The sequence below is a fragment of the Chenopodium quinoa genome, unplaced genomic scaffold (assembly GCF_001683475.1).
Source record: "Chenopodium quinoa cultivar QQ74 unplaced genomic scaffold, ASM168347v1, whole genome shotgun sequence".
NCBI lineage: Eukaryota > Viridiplantae > Streptophyta > Magnoliopsida > Caryophyllales > Amaranthaceae > Chenopodium > Chenopodium quinoa.
This window is the reverse complement of record NW_018745454.1, coordinates 801,707-819,655: the sequence shown is the minus strand read 5'-3', so window position 1 is coordinate 819,655 and position 17,949 is coordinate 801,707. Positions and strand designations below refer to the sequence as shown.

General features: G+C 45.5%; 1 protein-coding gene and 1 pseudogene across 1 annotated transcript; one reads left to right on the top strand and one right to left on the bottom strand.

Moving 5' to 3' along the window:
- Positions 1 to 145: 145 nt before the first annotated feature.
- On the bottom strand, positions 146 to 14,038 carry LOC110713966 (annotated as a pseudogene).
- A 687-nt stretch (positions 14,039 to 14,725) lies between these two features.
- Positions 14,726 to 17,857, top strand: LOC110713967. The gene is made up of 2 exons (XM_021892419.1): positions 14,726 to 15,158; positions 17,204 to 17,857. Exons 1-2 carry the CDS (start codon positions 14,935 to 14,937, stop codon positions 17,409 to 17,411), a joined length of 432 nt encoding a protein of 143 aa, XP_021748111.1. The 5' UTR covers positions 14,726 to 14,934; the 3' UTR covers positions 17,412 to 17,857.
- The last annotated feature ends 92 nt before the right edge of the window (positions 17,858 to 17,949 follow it).

The following is a 17,949-nucleotide window of genomic DNA, read 5'->3' as shown; positions in this document are numbered from 1 at the left end:
TGAGTACACTTGGAATTGTATTATATCAGGGTATGTGAAAAATAATATGTTTCTGTGGACTGAAATGATTTCTGATTTCTGGTTACTCTAAAGTTTAAGATAGTGAAAATGCAATCAAAGTTTTCTATGATATGTGGCAATAGGGTTATAAAATTGATGACTTTTCACTAAGTACTTAAGTAGTGTTTTGAGTGCATGTGCTGAATGTTCCACATGGTACAATGGTACACATGAAGAAAATCCAAGTTCAATGTCCACATGGTACATTAGTACATACACTAAATCCTCAAATATCCTTGGACCAAACTTACAAAATTATAGAGCAATTTGTAAAATTGTGCGAGTCTGAGTTATCCAAAATACTAAAGATCAAATGCCTGCAAAACGGTGCACATATATATCGAGTGATTAAAAACATTATCCGTCTGCCCGAGGCCCCAAGCCTTCTACTGAGTTCAATTCGCCTGTAGACTACAGCAGGTCAGCGGCAGCATGTCATGGCTTAGCAAATCAGCAGCAGCATGTTATAGGCGAGTTTCATTCTTGGTTTATCACCTAATCTTGATTAACAGAGCAAATTTGTAACCTCTTAATCTACCTAATTCTTCACTCTCCTCTGATTCGTTTTCCTCTTCAGCCTTCTCTAACTTCAGATGATTAAAATTGATTTCCAATGACGGGAGCCTGTCATCAGAATCATCTGAATTGGCTTCTTCATCACTCAAGAATTCATTTTTATCTGCTTCATCTTGTAGAATATTACAAGCATGTAGGTTTTGTTGTTTGGATTTCCAAGCATTCTGAGCTGAAATTATCTCAGCACTATCTTTGCATTCAGAATAAGCTTTAAGGAGCTCCTTGTTAAGTGACAAGAACGCATACCCCCACTTTGAACTTCCCCAGCAACAAATGTGCCGTCTCCTCTTCACCACATATCAACAGCGCAGCAGCTAACGCTTCCACACAAGATATAGCTCACATGGCCAGCCATAATTCACCATATTTGCTGCTACCAACCATGGTTATAACCGATAGCAAATGGAACATCAGTCAATCGGTGCCATGAGCAGTCCACGACAGCCAATCCTCTCAGCTTGATCAAAGCATAGTCTTCTCTAAATACACAGCGAGTCCCAACTACGACAGCCAATCCTCTCAGCTTGATCAAAGCATAGTCTTCTCTTGATACACAGTGAGTCCCAACAGGGATCAAACCAAGGCCTCCAAATCCAGCATTCGCACGCAATTCTTTTAACAAATTAAACCTAAGCCAGCTTCCGTCCTGTACACCTCTTTGCATCACATTGTCCAAAATCCCACATAGCAAGCTGAATTGCAGGAGCAGGTTGTTCACCTCGCTGATAGCAGTGATTCTTCTACTTCCTGGGTGGTTTGTGTCCTCCCATATGCTATGACGAAGACAAAACTTAAATAAATCACGCAGTAGTATAACTTCGATTTAGGGTGGCTTCAAAAATACAAAAACAAATGAAGCAAACAAGTAGCAGTCTCACAAAGAATTAATACTCGCCAAAAAGAGAGTGATCCCATTAGCAATACCCTAAGCTTGTTAGGGTGCACAGTTTTGTTTATCTCACGAAATTACTACGAATAACATCTTCGATTGCTATCAAATTCTGCAAATGCATACACACAATCGAAGAGCAATGGCAAGGCACTAGACAAACACTCCTTCCATACACTTCAAACCTACAAGATTTGATTCTTTCACAGCTATAACACCCAACTGTTTCATATTTACAGTCAAATTCAGAGTGATAGCAACTACACAGAACCTGGAAAAGGCAATAAAGGGACCTCAACCTTAATCCATTGAAAGGGTAAACTTACAAACAACAAATCAAAACATAAATTCAAATAAAATAACCTAATAAGTAAGATAATGATCATTAGTAAGTGAAAATGTCTACTAATCATAGATTATTCATATAAAGTGTTTCGGGGTTTTTTGATGTGTCCTGCGGGAGAGTTACGATTCCAAGAATGCCCTTCGACGCCTGTGCCTGCAAAATCACGAAGACTCCTGGGGGTAGGAGCTCCGCCTCCGACGATCAAGTTAGTAAAGATACGAGAGGTAGAATGCACGTAATGTGGAAGTTACTTCTCGCGTAATGGGAGAATTCCGCAATTAATATTGCTCGGGGTAAGTGTGTTTCTTTTTGAGGAGTATTCAATGTGATCAACAAATGTTCCAGCCCCCATTAATGAGGATCCTTCCACTATTTATAGTGGGGAAGGGATGGTTCCCCTTTTAGGGTTTAGAGGACACGTGTCAGCAGAGGATTGGAGCCCTGCTGACCAATGGCTGGATGCCACGTGTCACTAGGCCATTGGGCCATGTGATTAGGGTATTTTTACCCCAAACATTTGCCCCTCACTGGTGCTGACGTGGCAGAGTGCCACGTGGCGCCGGTGAAAGGTTTTTTTTTTTTTTTTTTTTTTTTTAGGATGGAAAAGCAGAAGGCGAAGAGTCACGACTTTTCACCTTCCGGGACAAATTCTATAAATAGGAGAAGATGTCCCCCGAGCTCTCATTTACAAACTTTGCCAAATTTCTGAAGATTTGAGAGCAGCCGGCAATTTGAGAGTTGAGAGCATTCGGAGTTGAGATTCGTTGAGAGCAACCGGTCTACAGACCGTCTGGGTCGTTGCAAGCTAGCCAAAGATTTTCGAGAGGGTAATCAGAGAAACCCAGCCGGATTTTGAACCGCCTGCGTCTTCGCAAGCATCCCAGAGAATTTCCAGATTTTCTTCTAGGTACCGTCTCTATTCTTTCTAGCTTTTTCATGTATTTCCGTTTGAGTCTTTTACTCGCATTTTTGTTCATTGGTCCCATAAGTAGATGGACCCCTTATACCCATACCCGGAACCTAGCTGTGAACTCAGCCGGTTTATTAGTACGGCTGAGTCTAGAACTGGGTCTGCCGCCTCTGTTCTTTGGGACAACCCTTTTTCAACACCCATATCGACCGACTCTGTGTCTGTGCAGGACACAATGGCCAGAATCCGGTCTACTGCCAGAGATCCCAACTACAGAAGTGGGAGCTCAGATGAGCAGCCGCCTGAGGTCCCAGCTTCAGGCGGTGAAATAGAGCATGGAGAGGTAGAGCAGAGAGGCTCACCCGGGGGCGCTCCTAGCACCCCGGGTGATAGCATTTTAAACGAAGAGAGTGCTCCCCTCCAGGAGACCAGAGAGCAGGTAGGCTCTGATAAGGAGGTCTCCAACTCCCCAGCCGGCTCTGATGCCGGTCACGTTCAAAGTAGCAGTAGCAGCTACTTAACCGAATCTGAGGATAGCGAGGAGGCGGAGAGGCCTTCCTGGGATAATAGGAACGATCCTCTCATGATCGCCGTCTCCTCCAAGGACCGCGAGCTCATGCGGGCTGCGCTGCCAGATTTTATCAAACGGCGGCCGCTGGGGGGTGACTATACAATAAAGGTCCCGGCTGCTCTGGGAACAATATGGTGGGAGGATGGACAACCGAACGCGAACGCTTGGTTCGGGTGCTACGAGGCGGCCTTCGTGGCCGGAGTCCGCTTCCCTCTCCACGACACAATAAGAGCCATACTTAGGGGGTATGGCCTAGGTCTCTGGCAATTAACCCCCAACTCATGGGTAAATATTTTAGGGTATATCGCCGCCTGCGAGATGCAGGGCCTCAACCCCGGCTGGGAGGCGTTTGCCCACATGCATTACTTGAGTAGGAGCCCAGGCGGCTGGAGAGCCTGGTATACCTTGACCACCCAGCCCAAATACCTTATGACCTTGGACAAGCCATCCAAATGGTCGGACTGGAAGCATCGGTTCTACTTGGTTAAGGCCCCAACTACGGCAGAGAACAGAGAATTCCGGATCTACAACCGGAAACCAGAACTCTTGGGGACCAAGTGCTGCCTGCCCCCTGTCCCGGAGGATGATAGAGAGACCATCCTTGACTCCGGGTTTTTTTGAGTTAGTTCCTGACACCCTCTCATCCGGAGAGATAGTAAGGGTACCTAGAAACTGGGTGCCCAAACATGAATTTTTTAGGGACGAATGCTTCTTGTCCGCTTGTGGTCTAAGCAGCATGTTTGAAAAACGTATGTATTCGGAACTCAGCCGGTTTCTTTCGAACCGGATGCTTTTATTTCCTTGCTTATTTATTATTCTAACCGTGTGCCTTCCTCTGCAGAAGAAGCCAAGAGAATGCTGCCCACCGAGAAGACACCGGCTAGGTCGGCTGCCGACATCCGGAAAGCCAATCTCGAGAAAAAACTTGCTGCCCAGGCGGCGAAGAAGGTATAACCGTCTGATCCTTCTCGTTTATGTCGATCCTTTTATCCCATAACTTATATTTTTCTCGTTTACAGGATGGGAAGAAGATGCCCCGGTCCCTTCAAAAACAGGTCAGGCCTCCGCCGACCCAACAAGAGTCTGCATCCAAGGTGCAGAAGACAGCCGACCGGCAAACTACCGGCGACAAATCAATAAGGGTCCCAGACTGGCCTGGATCTGCGGATGTGCTTTCTGCCATCCCATTGAGGACCGCACCCGGTCCCTCTGAAGGCCGTTCGGGCCGCCAAGGTAACTTCGACCTTAAACTGCTTGATCTGCCCATGCGGGTCAAGTCTTATTCACAGTCTCGATCGCAGCCGGGGGATTCTCCAATCAGCCGGCAATCTATAGGCAGAGCATATGCGAGTTTCTCACCGTCTGTTTCTGGTGCAGATAATTCTCCCCGCTGGCCGGACGGGGTACAATATGCCCGGGCCATGCTGAAAGCCGTCCCCAGGGACGAGAAGGAGGCGATCCCTGGGATCAACTCCTTTAATGCCGACCGGGTGCTGGTCGACCTGGCCGACGTATGCTCCAACAACCATGCGGTAATTTTCTTGACGTGCATTTTTAAGTATGCAGTATTAACCGGCTGTATTTTTGCAGGCTATGCTGCGCGTAGAGGGGCTCAAACGAGCTTATACCCGCAAGTCTGAGGAGGTAATGAGAAGCAAACGGGCTGTTGATGACGCCCATAATGTTGCTGACTACTCTTTGTACATGCATGGCTTAGAATCTAAATCTATACGCATGGAACAGGCGGAGAAGACCAAAGCCCTCCAACAGCAGATTGATCAGCTGAAAAACCAAGTTGACCAACTGCAGGCGTCCCTGGATGATGCCAATAAAAAGTTGGAGGAACAGACAGAGCCCCTCCAACGGCTGAGCAAGGCGGAGACTGAAAATGGCCGCCTTGCCAAAGAGAATGAGCGCCTGCGCAAAGAGGCGGCTGCTGCCAATGAGAACTTCAAGGTCACCTTGGAGTCGGAGCAGGAGAGGCTCATTGAAGAGAATGAGCATGACTGTGCAAACCGGATGCAACGGGCGTTTTCCCTCATCCACCCGGAGGCGGACTTCACCGTCTGGGAACTCGCCTTCAAATATTCTGATCTTGCCATTCTGGCCGAGGAGGCGAATGAGCCGGGGCCCGGACCCTATGACGCTTGGGTTAGGGAGGAGATTGCGCGACGGCAGGCGGAGGCTGCTGAAGAGGAAGAAGTCGTTCCTGAAGCCGACGCAGCCGCTCACCCTGATCCAACCCAGAACCAACCGGAATAGGACCGGCTCACTGTTCGCCTGGAGTAGCAACTACTTCCCGGCCTGCATGCCTAGCATTATCTTGTAATAGCGCCGGATGAGATGGGCTAGGCTGTAATAATTTTTATTTTGAATATAAACATTTTCACCGGCTGAGCCGGCTTTTGAATGCTTTTTATGTTTCCGCACTCCAATATTAGAATTCTTGTTATCTTTTATAAATATTTCTGCGAGGATAACCAAAAGAACCCCGCCGGTAACACTACCGCTTGGGTCTGCGCAAACAGCAAAGAAATTTGCAAAGGTTTCCAAGAAGACCCCACCGGGAACACTGCCGTCTGGGTCTTCGCAAACTAGGCGAAGAAATTTGCAAGGGTTGCCAAGAAGACCCCACCGGTAACACTGCCGTCTGGGTCTTCGCAAACTAGGCGAAGAAATTTGCAAGGGTTGCCAAGAAGACCCCACCGGTAACACTGCCGTCTGGGTCTTCGCAAACTAGGCGAAGAAATTGGCAAGGGTTGCCAAGAAGACCCCACCGGTAACACTGCCGTCTGGGTCTTCGCAAACTAGGCGAAGAAATTGGCAAGGGTTGCCAAGAAGACCCCACCGGTAACACTGTCGTCTGGGTCTTCGCAAACTAGGCGAAGAAATTTGCAAGGGTTGCCAAGAAGACCCCACCGGTAACACTGCCGTCTGGGTCTTCGCAAACTAGGCGAAGAAATTGGCAAGGGTTGCCAAGAAGACCCCACCGGTAACACTGCCGTCTGGGTCTTCGCAAACTAGGCGAAGAAATTGGCAAGGGTTCCCAAGAAGACCCCACCGGTAACACTGCCGTCTGGGTAATTGCCCCTGGATAGTGGTCTGGGTCTTTGCAAGCCAGGCGACTATCCATATGATATAGCTCGAATATACACTAAGTGCCAACATTAGATTTGGGAGCCAGTCGGTTTATACTGAATTACCGGTCGGGACTTCGCAAAAGAATTACGCCAGATTAGGATGTTTATTCACCGGTTGGGCTTTTGCAAGCATACCCCTGAATGAATTATGGCCTAGACCAAATGTTTAGGCCTGCTCTTAGAGAGTCAGGCGGCGGTACTGAGTACCGGCTGTCCTTCCAAAAAGTGAGCCGGCTGCAAGTTTGGGGTTGCTAGCCTGCTCCTTTTTTGGTGCGTAGGATCGTCAGGCGGTTTTGTCCGCCTGTGTGATCGCTTAGAACAATTTACCACCCAAATGGGAGATGTTCTCTTCGATGAATTCACCCGTAGGGGTGTCACCGGATGATTTTAGGCCTGCTCTTAGAGAGTCAGGCGGATTTGTCCAAAAAGTGAGCCGGCTGCAAGTTTGGGGTTGCTAGCCTGCCCTTTTTTGGTGCGAAGGATCGTCAGGCGGATTTGACCGCCTGTGTGATCGCTTAGAACAATTTATCACCCAAATGGGAGATGTTCTCTTCGATGAATTCACCCGTACGGGTGTCACCGGATGAAAAAATTAGTTACTGGTGCCGCTTGTGGTAGGCACAAGACATGGCGGCTGTATACAAAATTGAATGTAATTCTCACTAATCATTTGAAAATTTTTAAAAGGTGTACAATGCTTAGAAGTAGTATTTTTTGAGGTTATCTACATTCCAAGTTCTAGGCAACTTTCTTCCGTCTGGAGTTTCCAGGCGGTAAGTGCCGTCTCGTACTTCTTCAAAGATCCGGTAGGGTCCCTCCCAATTTGGGGTTAACTTGCCTTGTTCATTGGCCCTACCGGTTGCCTCCATTTTGCGAAGCACAAAATCTCCTTCTTTCAAAGGTCTTTTACGAACCCGCTTGTTGTAGGCTCTAGTCATACGCAGACGGTAGATTTCATGACGCAAGGCAGCATTCCCCCTTCGCTCTGGAAGAGCGTCTAATGCCAACCGCATGGCTTCCCAGTTAGCCTCCTCATCATATAACATAATGCGTAGAGTAGGCTCATAATGTTCAATGGGAAGAACTGCTTCAGTGCCGTATGTCATGAGAAATGGGGTCTCACCGGTTGCCCCCTTTTCGGTTGTCCGGATAGCCCAAAGGACATGAGGTAATTCCTCTGCCCATAGTCCACTGGCTCTTTCTACTTTCTTCTTTATCCCGTCTGAGATCAACTTGTTAAAAGCCTCAACTTGACCGTTTGCCTGAGGACGGCCAACGGATGGAAAACAATGGGAAATTCCTTGGTCTCCCAACCAGGTCTTCAGGACAGGCGTTTCGAACTGCGGTCCGTTGTCGAAAACCATGGACATTGGAACCCCGAACCGGGTGATGACGTTTCTCCAGATGAAAGAAATCACGTCTTTCGTTTTAATCCCTTTTACCGCCTCTGCCTCAACCCATTTGGTGAAGTAGTCTACTGCTACAAGAATGTAGCGGCGGTCGCCTGATGCAGGCGTATAAGGTCCCAAAATGTCCATGCTCCATTTAGCAAACGGAAGCGGACTATGGATTGCCGTGAGTTCTGTTGCCGGTTGATGTATCAACTTAGCGAATTTTTGGCACTTGTCGCATCTCTTTACTAGATCCATGGCATCCGCTTCAAGAGTGGGCCAGAAGTACCCTTGCCGTCTGGTTCTTCTGGCCAGGGACCTGCCGCCAATATGCGAGGCACAAAACCCCGCGTGCAGATCTTCCAACACTTCTTTCCCCCTATCCGGGGTTACACATTTCAAAAACGGCTGCAGGTATCCCTTCCGGAGGAGTTCCCCTTGATGAACAACAAAACTTGAAGCACGCTTCTTGAGCGCTGATGCTTCTGAAGGGTCATCCGGCAAGGTACCATCCGTCAAAAAGGATCGGATGGGATCCATCCAGGTAGCAGTTCTGTCCAAGACTCCAATGGGATCATTCTGAATACTTCGTTTTTCAATGACTTCCCAAAAGACCGTCCTAGGAGCATCACCGGAGGCTGATGATGCCAACTTTGAGAGGGCATTCGCCTGATTGTTTTCAGACCGGGGCACCTGTCGCAGATGAAATTCATCGAAGGACCCAGCCTCCTCTTTGACCGCCTGCAAATATTTGATCATAGCCGGATGGGTAGCTTCGTAGTCACCAAGGCATTGGCTAACGATCAGCTGTGAATCTGAGCAGGCGTCGACCTTTCTTGCACCGGCTGCCTTACACATGCGCAATCCGGCTAGCAGGGCTTCATACTCTGCCTCATTGTTGGAGGCTTGGAACTTAAACCGTAGTGCATATTCAAACTTATCCCCTTCCGGGGAATGACAGATAACACCTCCACCACAGCCGTTCACCGTAGAGCTGCCGTCTACAAATAACTTCCAGACCTGATCAGGGTTTTCCGGGTGCACCGGCCTAGTCATCTCGACAATAAAGTCGGCAAACGCCTGACCTTTCACTGCCCGCCTGGGTTCAAAAGTTATCTCAAGGCCTTGTATTTCAACAGCCCACTTGATCATTCTACCGGATGACTCTATAGCAGTCATCGTACGCTTGAGCGGCTGATCTGTGTATACCACAACCGGATGTGCCAAAAAATAAGGCTTCAACCGCTTGACTGCTACGAACAAGGCCAACCCAAATTTTTCGATCATGGGGTACCGGAGCTCAGCATTTTTTAAGACATGGCTGATGAAGTACACCGGCAGCTGAATGCCGTCTCTCTCAGCGAGGAGAACGGCACTAAGGGCGTGATCAGAGACGGCTAGGTACATGTACAGAACCTCCCGGGGTAGGGGGCTCACTAGCCTTGGCAAAGAATGCAAGTGCTGCTTAAGCCTCTGGAATGCCGCCTCTGCTTCTTCACCCCATTCAAACCTTGACCTCTTCCTGATTGCCTGGAAGAAATAGAGGCACTTGTCACCTGACCGGCTGAGGAACCTCCCCAATGCCGCCAGACAACCGGTCAACTTCTGGACTTCTTTTACAGTGCGGGGAGACTTCATGTCAATTACCGCCTGTATTTTTTCCGGATTAGCTTCGATGCCTCTTTGGTCAATCAAGAATCCGAGAAACTTCCCAGACTCAACACCAAATACGCATTTCTTTGGGTTAAGCATGACCCGGTGCCGCCTGAGTGTGGTGAAGGTTTCTCGCAGATCTGCTAGGTGATCCGTCTGTAGCTTGGATTTGACTATCATGTCATCGATATACGCCTCTACATTCCTGCCAATCTGGTTGATAAAAACGGTGTTTATCATGCGCTGGAATGTAGCCGGTGAATTCTTCAACCCAAACGGCATCACCGTATAGCAGAATAACCCCTGATCAGTGACAAAAGCCGTCTTCTCCTGATCTTTCTTCCAGAGAGGTATTTGATGGAAGCCGGAATAAGCATCCATAAAGCTCATTAGCGCATGGCCGGCTGTTGAGTCGACTAGGCTGTCAATCTTTGGAAGCGGGTAGCTATCTTTTGGGCATGCTTTGTTCAGATCTGTGTAATCCACACACATCCGCCAAGTACCGTTCGGCTTCTTTACTAGAACGACATTTGCCACCCAATCCGGGTAGTAGCATTGCCTAATGAATCCAGCATCCAACAGCTTTTTGACCTCAGCCGCTGCCGCTTGAGATCTTTCTCCACCATGATCCCTCTTTTTCTGCCTAACCGACTGCTTTTTGGGATCTACGGCTAGCTTGTGGACAGCAAGATCCGGGCTGATGCCTGACATCTCTTCCACTTCAAAGGCAAAGATGTCTTTGAATTCCTTCAGCAGCTGGAGCAAGCCTTCTCCCAACCGTTCGAAGGCTACCGTCCCGACCTTGACTGTTCTTTCAGGACGGCTGTCATCTAGGATGACATCAAGGCAGTCACCAGCCGGCTGAGGTCGTTGGTCATCTGACCTTTCCCCGGCTAGTGATTGCTATTTCTCCTTTTTGACGGGTGCCAGTTGGTCCGCCTTTCTTTTCATACTGGCTGCCCTTGGAGCCGGGACTGCTGGATCGCAGTTATCAATATCTATGGGCTCGCCCTGGCCGGCTGCACCCACAGTTGTCTTGACGTCAGAGAGATAGCACTCTTTTGCCGTCTTCTGGTCCCCGCTTAGGGCACCGACTGTACCATCATCCTTTTGAAATTTGACCAACATGAGGGACGGGATGATGACAGTCTTAGATGCGTTGAGGGTAGGACGACCAAATATCATGTTGTAGGCGGACAGCTCCTCCACAACTAAAAACTTGACTATCATGTGGTGTCCTTGCCCCTTTTCACCCAGCCGGATCGGAAGATCTATGCTTCCGACCGGATGCACTACTCCACCCCCAAAACCAACTAGTGGGTGAGGAGCCTGGTGCATGTTACCGGATGTGTACTTGAGCTTGGTCAAGCACTGATAACTGATTAGGTCAGACGAGCTCCCGGTGTCTATTAGGATCCGGCCAACCTTCTGGTTGGCAACCTTGCATTCGATGACGATGGGGTCATCATGAGGCCGCCTGACCTTGCCCCGGTCCTTTTCAGAAATAAGGACCTCAGGGAAGATGTCTTTCGACGCCTGGCCCTCATCCACTGAGTTGACCAGCTTCCTGATGTTGTCTTTGGTGCCCCGGATGGTGGGACCCCCTCCGGCAAAACCGCCTGCTATGGTGAAGATGGTCTCTTCATCCGTCTCGGAGTTGACTGGGCCGGTTTTTGCCGCCTGCCCTTTCTTGGCCTGGGCATTACCCTTAGCCTTGGGTAGATAGGATTTTAGGGCCCCCTCATCTGCCAGACGGTCTAATAGGCGCCTGAGGCTATAACAGCCATTGGTGTCGTGGCCAACATCCTCATGGTATTGGCAATACTTGCTCTTGTCCCGTTTATTCACGGGGCTTTTCATTTCAGCCGGTTTGTCGAGAGACATCCGGTCTTTGATTTCCAGGAGGATGGTGGAGCAATCTTTTGTGAACTCGTATTTGGGGACATATGGTTCTGACTTCCGCCTGATCTTCTGGGCCGGCTGTCCTGATCGGTCAGCTGCTCAGACCCCTTTTCTCTTTTCTTCCTTTCTTGCCGGCTGATGCTGTTGCCGGCTCTCTTTTTTGTCAGACTTTTTATAATCTGACGACTGCTTGATAGCACAAAGCTCCGTCGCCTGTATATAGGCTTCAGCTTCAATTAACGCCTCTTGGAGGGTAGCAACCCTCTTCCGGACGAGGTCAAACTTAAAGGTCGACCCATCCTTCAGACCTCGAAAGAAGTCTGTATAGGCCACTTCGTCTGATAGTCCTGGAATCTGAATTCTCATCAGATTGAACCGTCTGACGTATGACCGGAGGCCCTCCCGGTCGCCCTGCTGTATTGCCCCTAGGTCGAGGCTAGTCTTTTTGGCAGGAATATTCATTGAGAAATTTGACGTAAACAAGTACGCCAAAGTTCGAAAGCTGTTGATGCAACCGGCTGGTAGGTTACCAAACCACCGCTAGGCTATGCCCTTGAGGGTAGCCGGGAAGCATCGACACCAGACGGCATCATCTAACCCCTGGAGGTACATGAGGTTAGAGTAGGCCATTAGATGGTCTTCTGGGTTGGTGGTGCCATCATAGGCCCCCACCAAAACATTCTTGATCTTAGGCGGCTGTGCCGCCTGGGTTATCTCTGGTGAGAACGCCGTTGGCTGTTCCCCCAAATTTAGCAGGCGCAGCTGCCAGTCCGTGGGTTGGAACGGCTGCTGCGCTTGCCCACCGAAAAGACCCGGTGACATGAAAGGGGATCCACCCAACCCATTCGTTGTGCCGAATAGGCCAGGCTGGATCACTTTGGGTCCAGACCGGGCAGAAGCTTCGCCCGTCTGGCTCCTAAGGTTCGTTCCCGTACGCCTGTGTGAGACGTCATGGAAACTGTCCGGGAAGGTCGACGTTGAGGCCGACGCAGACGCCTGACCTCGCTTCTCTTGGAGAAATGTGCGGGCGTCTGAGAATGTTTTCTTGGAGCCATCCGGCTGTACGTGCCGGATGGCCTTTCGCAGCTCCCCTTGAGGAAAACGGAGTCTGCTTGGATCAAACCTTAAGCCCTCCCCCTCCTTTGGCTTGGGATGAGGGGTAGGAACTCGTTCTTTGACCGCCTTCTTTCCAGAAGGCTTCTTGGCCGGCTGACCCTTCTTTGGAGTAGCTGACCGGATGAGGCTCTTGATCTCACCCTTGAAACTATTCATGAACGACATGAGTTCGTTTCTTGTAACGGGGGCTGAGCCCTCCACCGTTTGGGCAATTCCAGCCGGTTGCCCGGCTGGGTTGTTGGGAGCAGCTTGGCTGATTTCCCGTTCTCTTCTATCTTTAGCACGAGGGTGCTTCGTTCTGAAAGACCCATCCGGGGCCACATATGTTTCAATTTCGTCGCCACTTTCATGGTCTGTCTGGACCTCAGGCTCGACCACAGGCCGTTTGCCCTGATTCGGTGACACAGTATCAGAAGTCATCTTAGAAGTACTCTCCCCACAGACGACGCCAAATGTTTCGGGGTTTTTTTGATGTGTCCTGCGGGAGAGTTACGATTCCAAGAATGCCCTTCGACGCCTGTGCCTGCAAAATCACGAAGACTCCTGGGGGTAGGAGCTCCGCCTCCGACGATCAAGTTAGTAAAGATACGAGAGGTAGAATGCACGTAATGTGGAAGTTACTTCTCGAGTAATGGGAGAATTCCGCAATTAATATTGCTCGGGGTAAGTGTGTTTCTTTTTGAGGAGTATTCAATGTGATCAACAAATGTTCCAGCCCCCATTAATGAGGGTCCTTCCACTATTTATAGTGGGGAAGGGATGGTTACCCTTTTAGGGTTTAGAGGACACGTGTCAGCAGAGGATTGGAGCCCTGCTGACCAATGGCTGGATGCCACGTGTCACTAGGCCATTGGGCCATGTGATTAGGGTATTTTTACCCCAAACATAAAGGACCAAACTTTTGCCCCAAAATCACATCCCCATATTGCATAATTCTTTAAAAAGATTACAAAATTAGTCATGCATCAATTAGAACTTCAACAAAAATGGTTTCACAAAAACCCATCAACCAATAACTCAATAAAATTAACTGGAATTGAATAATAAACAATCATCAATTAACACAATTTGTTTCACATACAAAATTGAAATCAAACTTCTTATCTAAATGATTAGAATATTTCAATAAACATTAATTCGATTCGAAGTAAAGCGTGAAGGAGGGCACTTACCGGAGAAAATGGAGAGTGGTTTACAAGAACAGCAAAGCGGTTTGCAAATGTTGTTCAATAATGAAGGACTCAAGGGGTTTGCAGATTGCAGAGTTACAGAAGTTTATGAAATGATGATGTTTAGATGTTAGCATGGTCATAAAAAAAAGAAAAAAAAAAGAAAAATCATTCATATATATGGCGTTGTTTGATTGCTCTTGCATTTATAGCATATCAACCGGGTTCGATCCAAAATCAAAGCAATGCTAACTAAAGTAGGAGGGATCTATCCATCTACTACCTCCGTGGCTCCGTTACATATCATTTGCAACGGTTTGACATAAAGTAGAGAGGGAAAATGTCTAATCGTTGTAAATAATATATAACAGAGTTAGTATAAAAAATCCCTAGCTGAAAAGTTACAAGTTCGATGTTCGACCAATACAATGAGGTTATTTCAATGTTTAATTTGCAACTTTTGAGTAATTGTATCATAATTAGATTAACTATTATCTGTTGAAAAAGTTCGTCGGGGTGTCAAACAAGCCAAGTGAACCAATTAAATTCCCAACAAAAATAATAAAGAAAGTGAACCAATTAAATTAACCACCAAATTTTTAAACAACACAAATATTATTCATTTAAAGTTCACTAATGTAACTTCAAAATACGTTATTAGTTGAACAATTTGGCTATGGCCCATATTGCACAAATAACATAAATTGGAGTTAATTAAATCCATCTGAAATGTAAGTAGACTATTTACAATAAAAGATTTTGTTACCATTGTTAATTCACTTATATGGTAAGTAAGAGAGTAAGCAATAGTTCAAGTGGTTAGAGTTTCCTTCACGGATCCATGTGATCGTGAATTGATTCTCATTACTTGCCTTTATGACCCCTCCCCCCTCTCACTCTCACACACACACACACACACAAAAAAAAAAAAAAAAAAACTATTTGGTAAGTAATTTTAGTTTTGAGTTAGGTCAAGTTATCTAGTTGGGTCAAGTTTGAACCACTAAAGCAACAAGCAAGTCTAGTAGTCTAACTATGCATTCCGTATTCTCAATTGACCCAACAAGAAACAAGAGCAAAAAAAAAGCAATCCAACACATAAAGGCCCAAAATCATCGCATGAAATCCAGACAGCAAACAAACAATGTTCTTCGTCATTTAGCAGCACACTTGGAAATACTTGCTTCTCATGCTATATTTGGAGAAATTCAATGAAGATTTCAAAACCCTTTTTGCTATCATCTCTTTTGGTGCTACTATCCTCGATAATTATAGCCTCAGTTTTCATTAAAACGCCTCAGAATTCCAAGGACATCATCACTATGACGGAAGAACAAGAAAATGGGGCATCAATTTTTAAACAATTTGGAGTGAAGATTGACAAGAACCCTCCTCAATCTAAGCTTGATGAACTTCAAGTCAACACTTGGTCCAAGTAATATTCAATTTCCTTTCTTTTGATCATCAAATTTATTGCTTTTGTTTGTTTTGTTGATGGGGTAAAAATTTAGTCTTCAATTTAGGGTTTTAATCAAAATATGTTTTTTTTTTTTGGCGATCAAGAAATTATCTTTATGTAGTAATTAGAATTATTAATATGCAGTTTTGATTGTAATGTATGAATGTATGATGTTCTGGTGAAATACATGACTATGTTTAACAATTACATTTAGTGTCGCAGGACATATTTTGTAATTAATTGGAAAATGTCCTAATTTTTTAAAGTAATATTTGTGAATTGATATGATTGTATAAACTATAATGCCATAACTGGATGCCTGAGCCCTGAGGGTAGACTAGTGGTTATTAAATAGCTTGTGTGTTTATGGGAAGATTAATCTGTAATGTGTATTGAAGAGTTTGTTCAGTATACACTGAAATACTCCGATACTCGGACATGGGTATTACTAAGAGAGGATTAAAAGTATTGTGGTTGTGTAGCTGGGTAGGTATGGCCGGGTCTGTGATTAATCGCAAGTTTCGATTATCAAGCCCAATTAACCGAAGCTTTGGGTGGTGGTGATTGTCTGAGCTCTACTCTTTATGGATAGTTGTTATCAACAAAGTCATCAACAGAGCTGCTAATCTTCAGTGTAATTTACAAAAATTAAACTATTAAAGGTTATGCTGAGTTTTAGGGGCTACTTTGTGGGTTCCATGTTCCACCCCCAATCGCTTCCTTAGTTTAAGAGGCTAGGCAGGGTGCTATAAGAAATGATAAATAGCTAAATACATCTCAAAGACAAGGTTTGAATAAACTTGCCTGCTTTTGAATTTGAAAATGTGTATGATATATTTTGTCTCAATTTACTGTTAGTCTGTTATACGTAGTAATTACATTAATATGCCTGAATTGAGATTGCTTGCCAAATTGTTGAGATTGGGCAATAGCTTTTTGGGGTCTTGTATGAGACTCATTGATGAAGCTAAGCTTATGATTCAATGGTTTCAAGGCTTCAAGTGAAAATTTGATTTTGTTGGTTCCAAAGCTTGCTTGTTATGGCCATTGGGCCTTCTCTCCTTTACATTGATAATTTGCCGAGAATCATTGTGCCTTCTAAGGTTGTAAACTTTGGATTGATCAGAACAAATACAGTTTAACATAGCGCTAAATACAGGCTTGAAGGCCTTGTAATGCTTCCCTTTGTCAGTTAATTTTAACTTATACTCTAGCTGATACGATGAACTGGACAAGAATATGAACAGGACAGTACATGATAGAAGAGTTAGAGTATCCTGTATTGCTCTTGATTGGCAGTAGCTTTCAATTGAACCAATTCCAATCCTTGCAGCAAGCCTTTTATCCTTCCCTTTTCCCTTTGTTCTCAAGACATCAAAAGCTGTGTTCATCATTCATTTTTTCGAGGAGAGATTCCTAAAATGTACAGCTGGTGCAAATATGTTCTCTGTATGACAATTTTTTTTACACTGATGCTTTGATCCATACATTTTTCCTTGCTAGCCGTTGGGAGGTACACCATACTACTCTGTCTAGTTCTTGTTTTTGTTGGCTTGTTGTTGTTTGCTTGGTGACTGTTTTATGTAATAATCTTGGGGATGCTCTGGTACTTGAAAGACATTAAACACAAATGCTAATGACTAGCCTTTGCCGAGTCACACATATATTCTTTGCATTAGAATATTAACTTGTCTACTTTCACATATACTTGTCAAGTTGTGGATGAATTAGAAATATACTGGCATTGTGTAGCTTGTGAAATCTGGATCACTGACTGAGAAAACTCTCAAGAATCTCTTGGCATATTTTGACCTTTTGAGTTTATGTAGGATAATTTTGGAATAATGACCCCAGACTTTTGACAGTTTATACTCCAATCTCGGAGATCAACTAGGAGTTCCTTGTAAAATCTGCATATTTTGTATATCTATCATATATCATACATGCATCTTGTCTTGGATGTATTTATCAAGCTGATTTTCTTAAGGCTATTGCCTTAATCTAACACAAATTGTGAATAGATGGAGCGGTCAGCCAATGAAAATTCCATGGACTTTTGAAGCGGAAGAGACAATGTACCTGCTGGAGGGTAAAGTGAAGGTTTCGGTTGATGGGCAGGAGGGATCTTTTGAAATTGGAGGTGGAGACTTGGTTGTATTCCCTAATGGAATGAAGATCACTTGGGAAGTACTTGAAGCTGTGACCAAGCATTATCACTTAAAAAAGTAATTGTAAGTACATATTCACGGCATTCCTAGATATGATCGTATTCATGTCTTATTTTCACTGATATATTAACCCTTGTATTCAACTTGTAAGTCATTACAGATATAGTTGTACGTGATTTGAAGAGAGATAAGTAGTCATTAAAAGTACTGTAACTTGTAAGGAGTGTTTAATGTTGGAGTGAAAGGGATTAAATGACTTCTTGGTGGTTGGCATTGACGACGATGATGCATGTTTTATGGATAATGTATCTCATAAGACTATAAGGGGGTGTTTGGTATCAAATTAGTAAATGTAAGGGAATGGAAACAAATTAGGAGGGGAAAGGGTAATATATAGTGTTACCCTTACTACTTGTTTGGTATTACTAAGGAAACGTAAACAATGATAACCAATCCCTTTCTTCTTGTTTGGCATAGATAACTTGGAAACAAATACCTTTCCTTCTATTTTTTGTTATCTTGGCTAACTTTTGCTAAACATTATACAAGGTAGAGCAACACTAATTACCATAATATACATATATATATATATATATATA

Excerpts from the sequence above, each read along its gene's own strand:
- LOC110713967 (XM_021892419.1), top strand. The coding sequence starts at position 14,935 with ATGAAGATTTCAAAACCCTTTTTGCTATCATCTCTTTTGGTGCTACTA. Across the intron at positions 15,159-17,203 it reads CAAGTCAACACTTGGTCCAA|ATGGAGCGGTCAGCCAATGA; the intron begins GTAATATTCAAT and ends AATTGTGAATAG.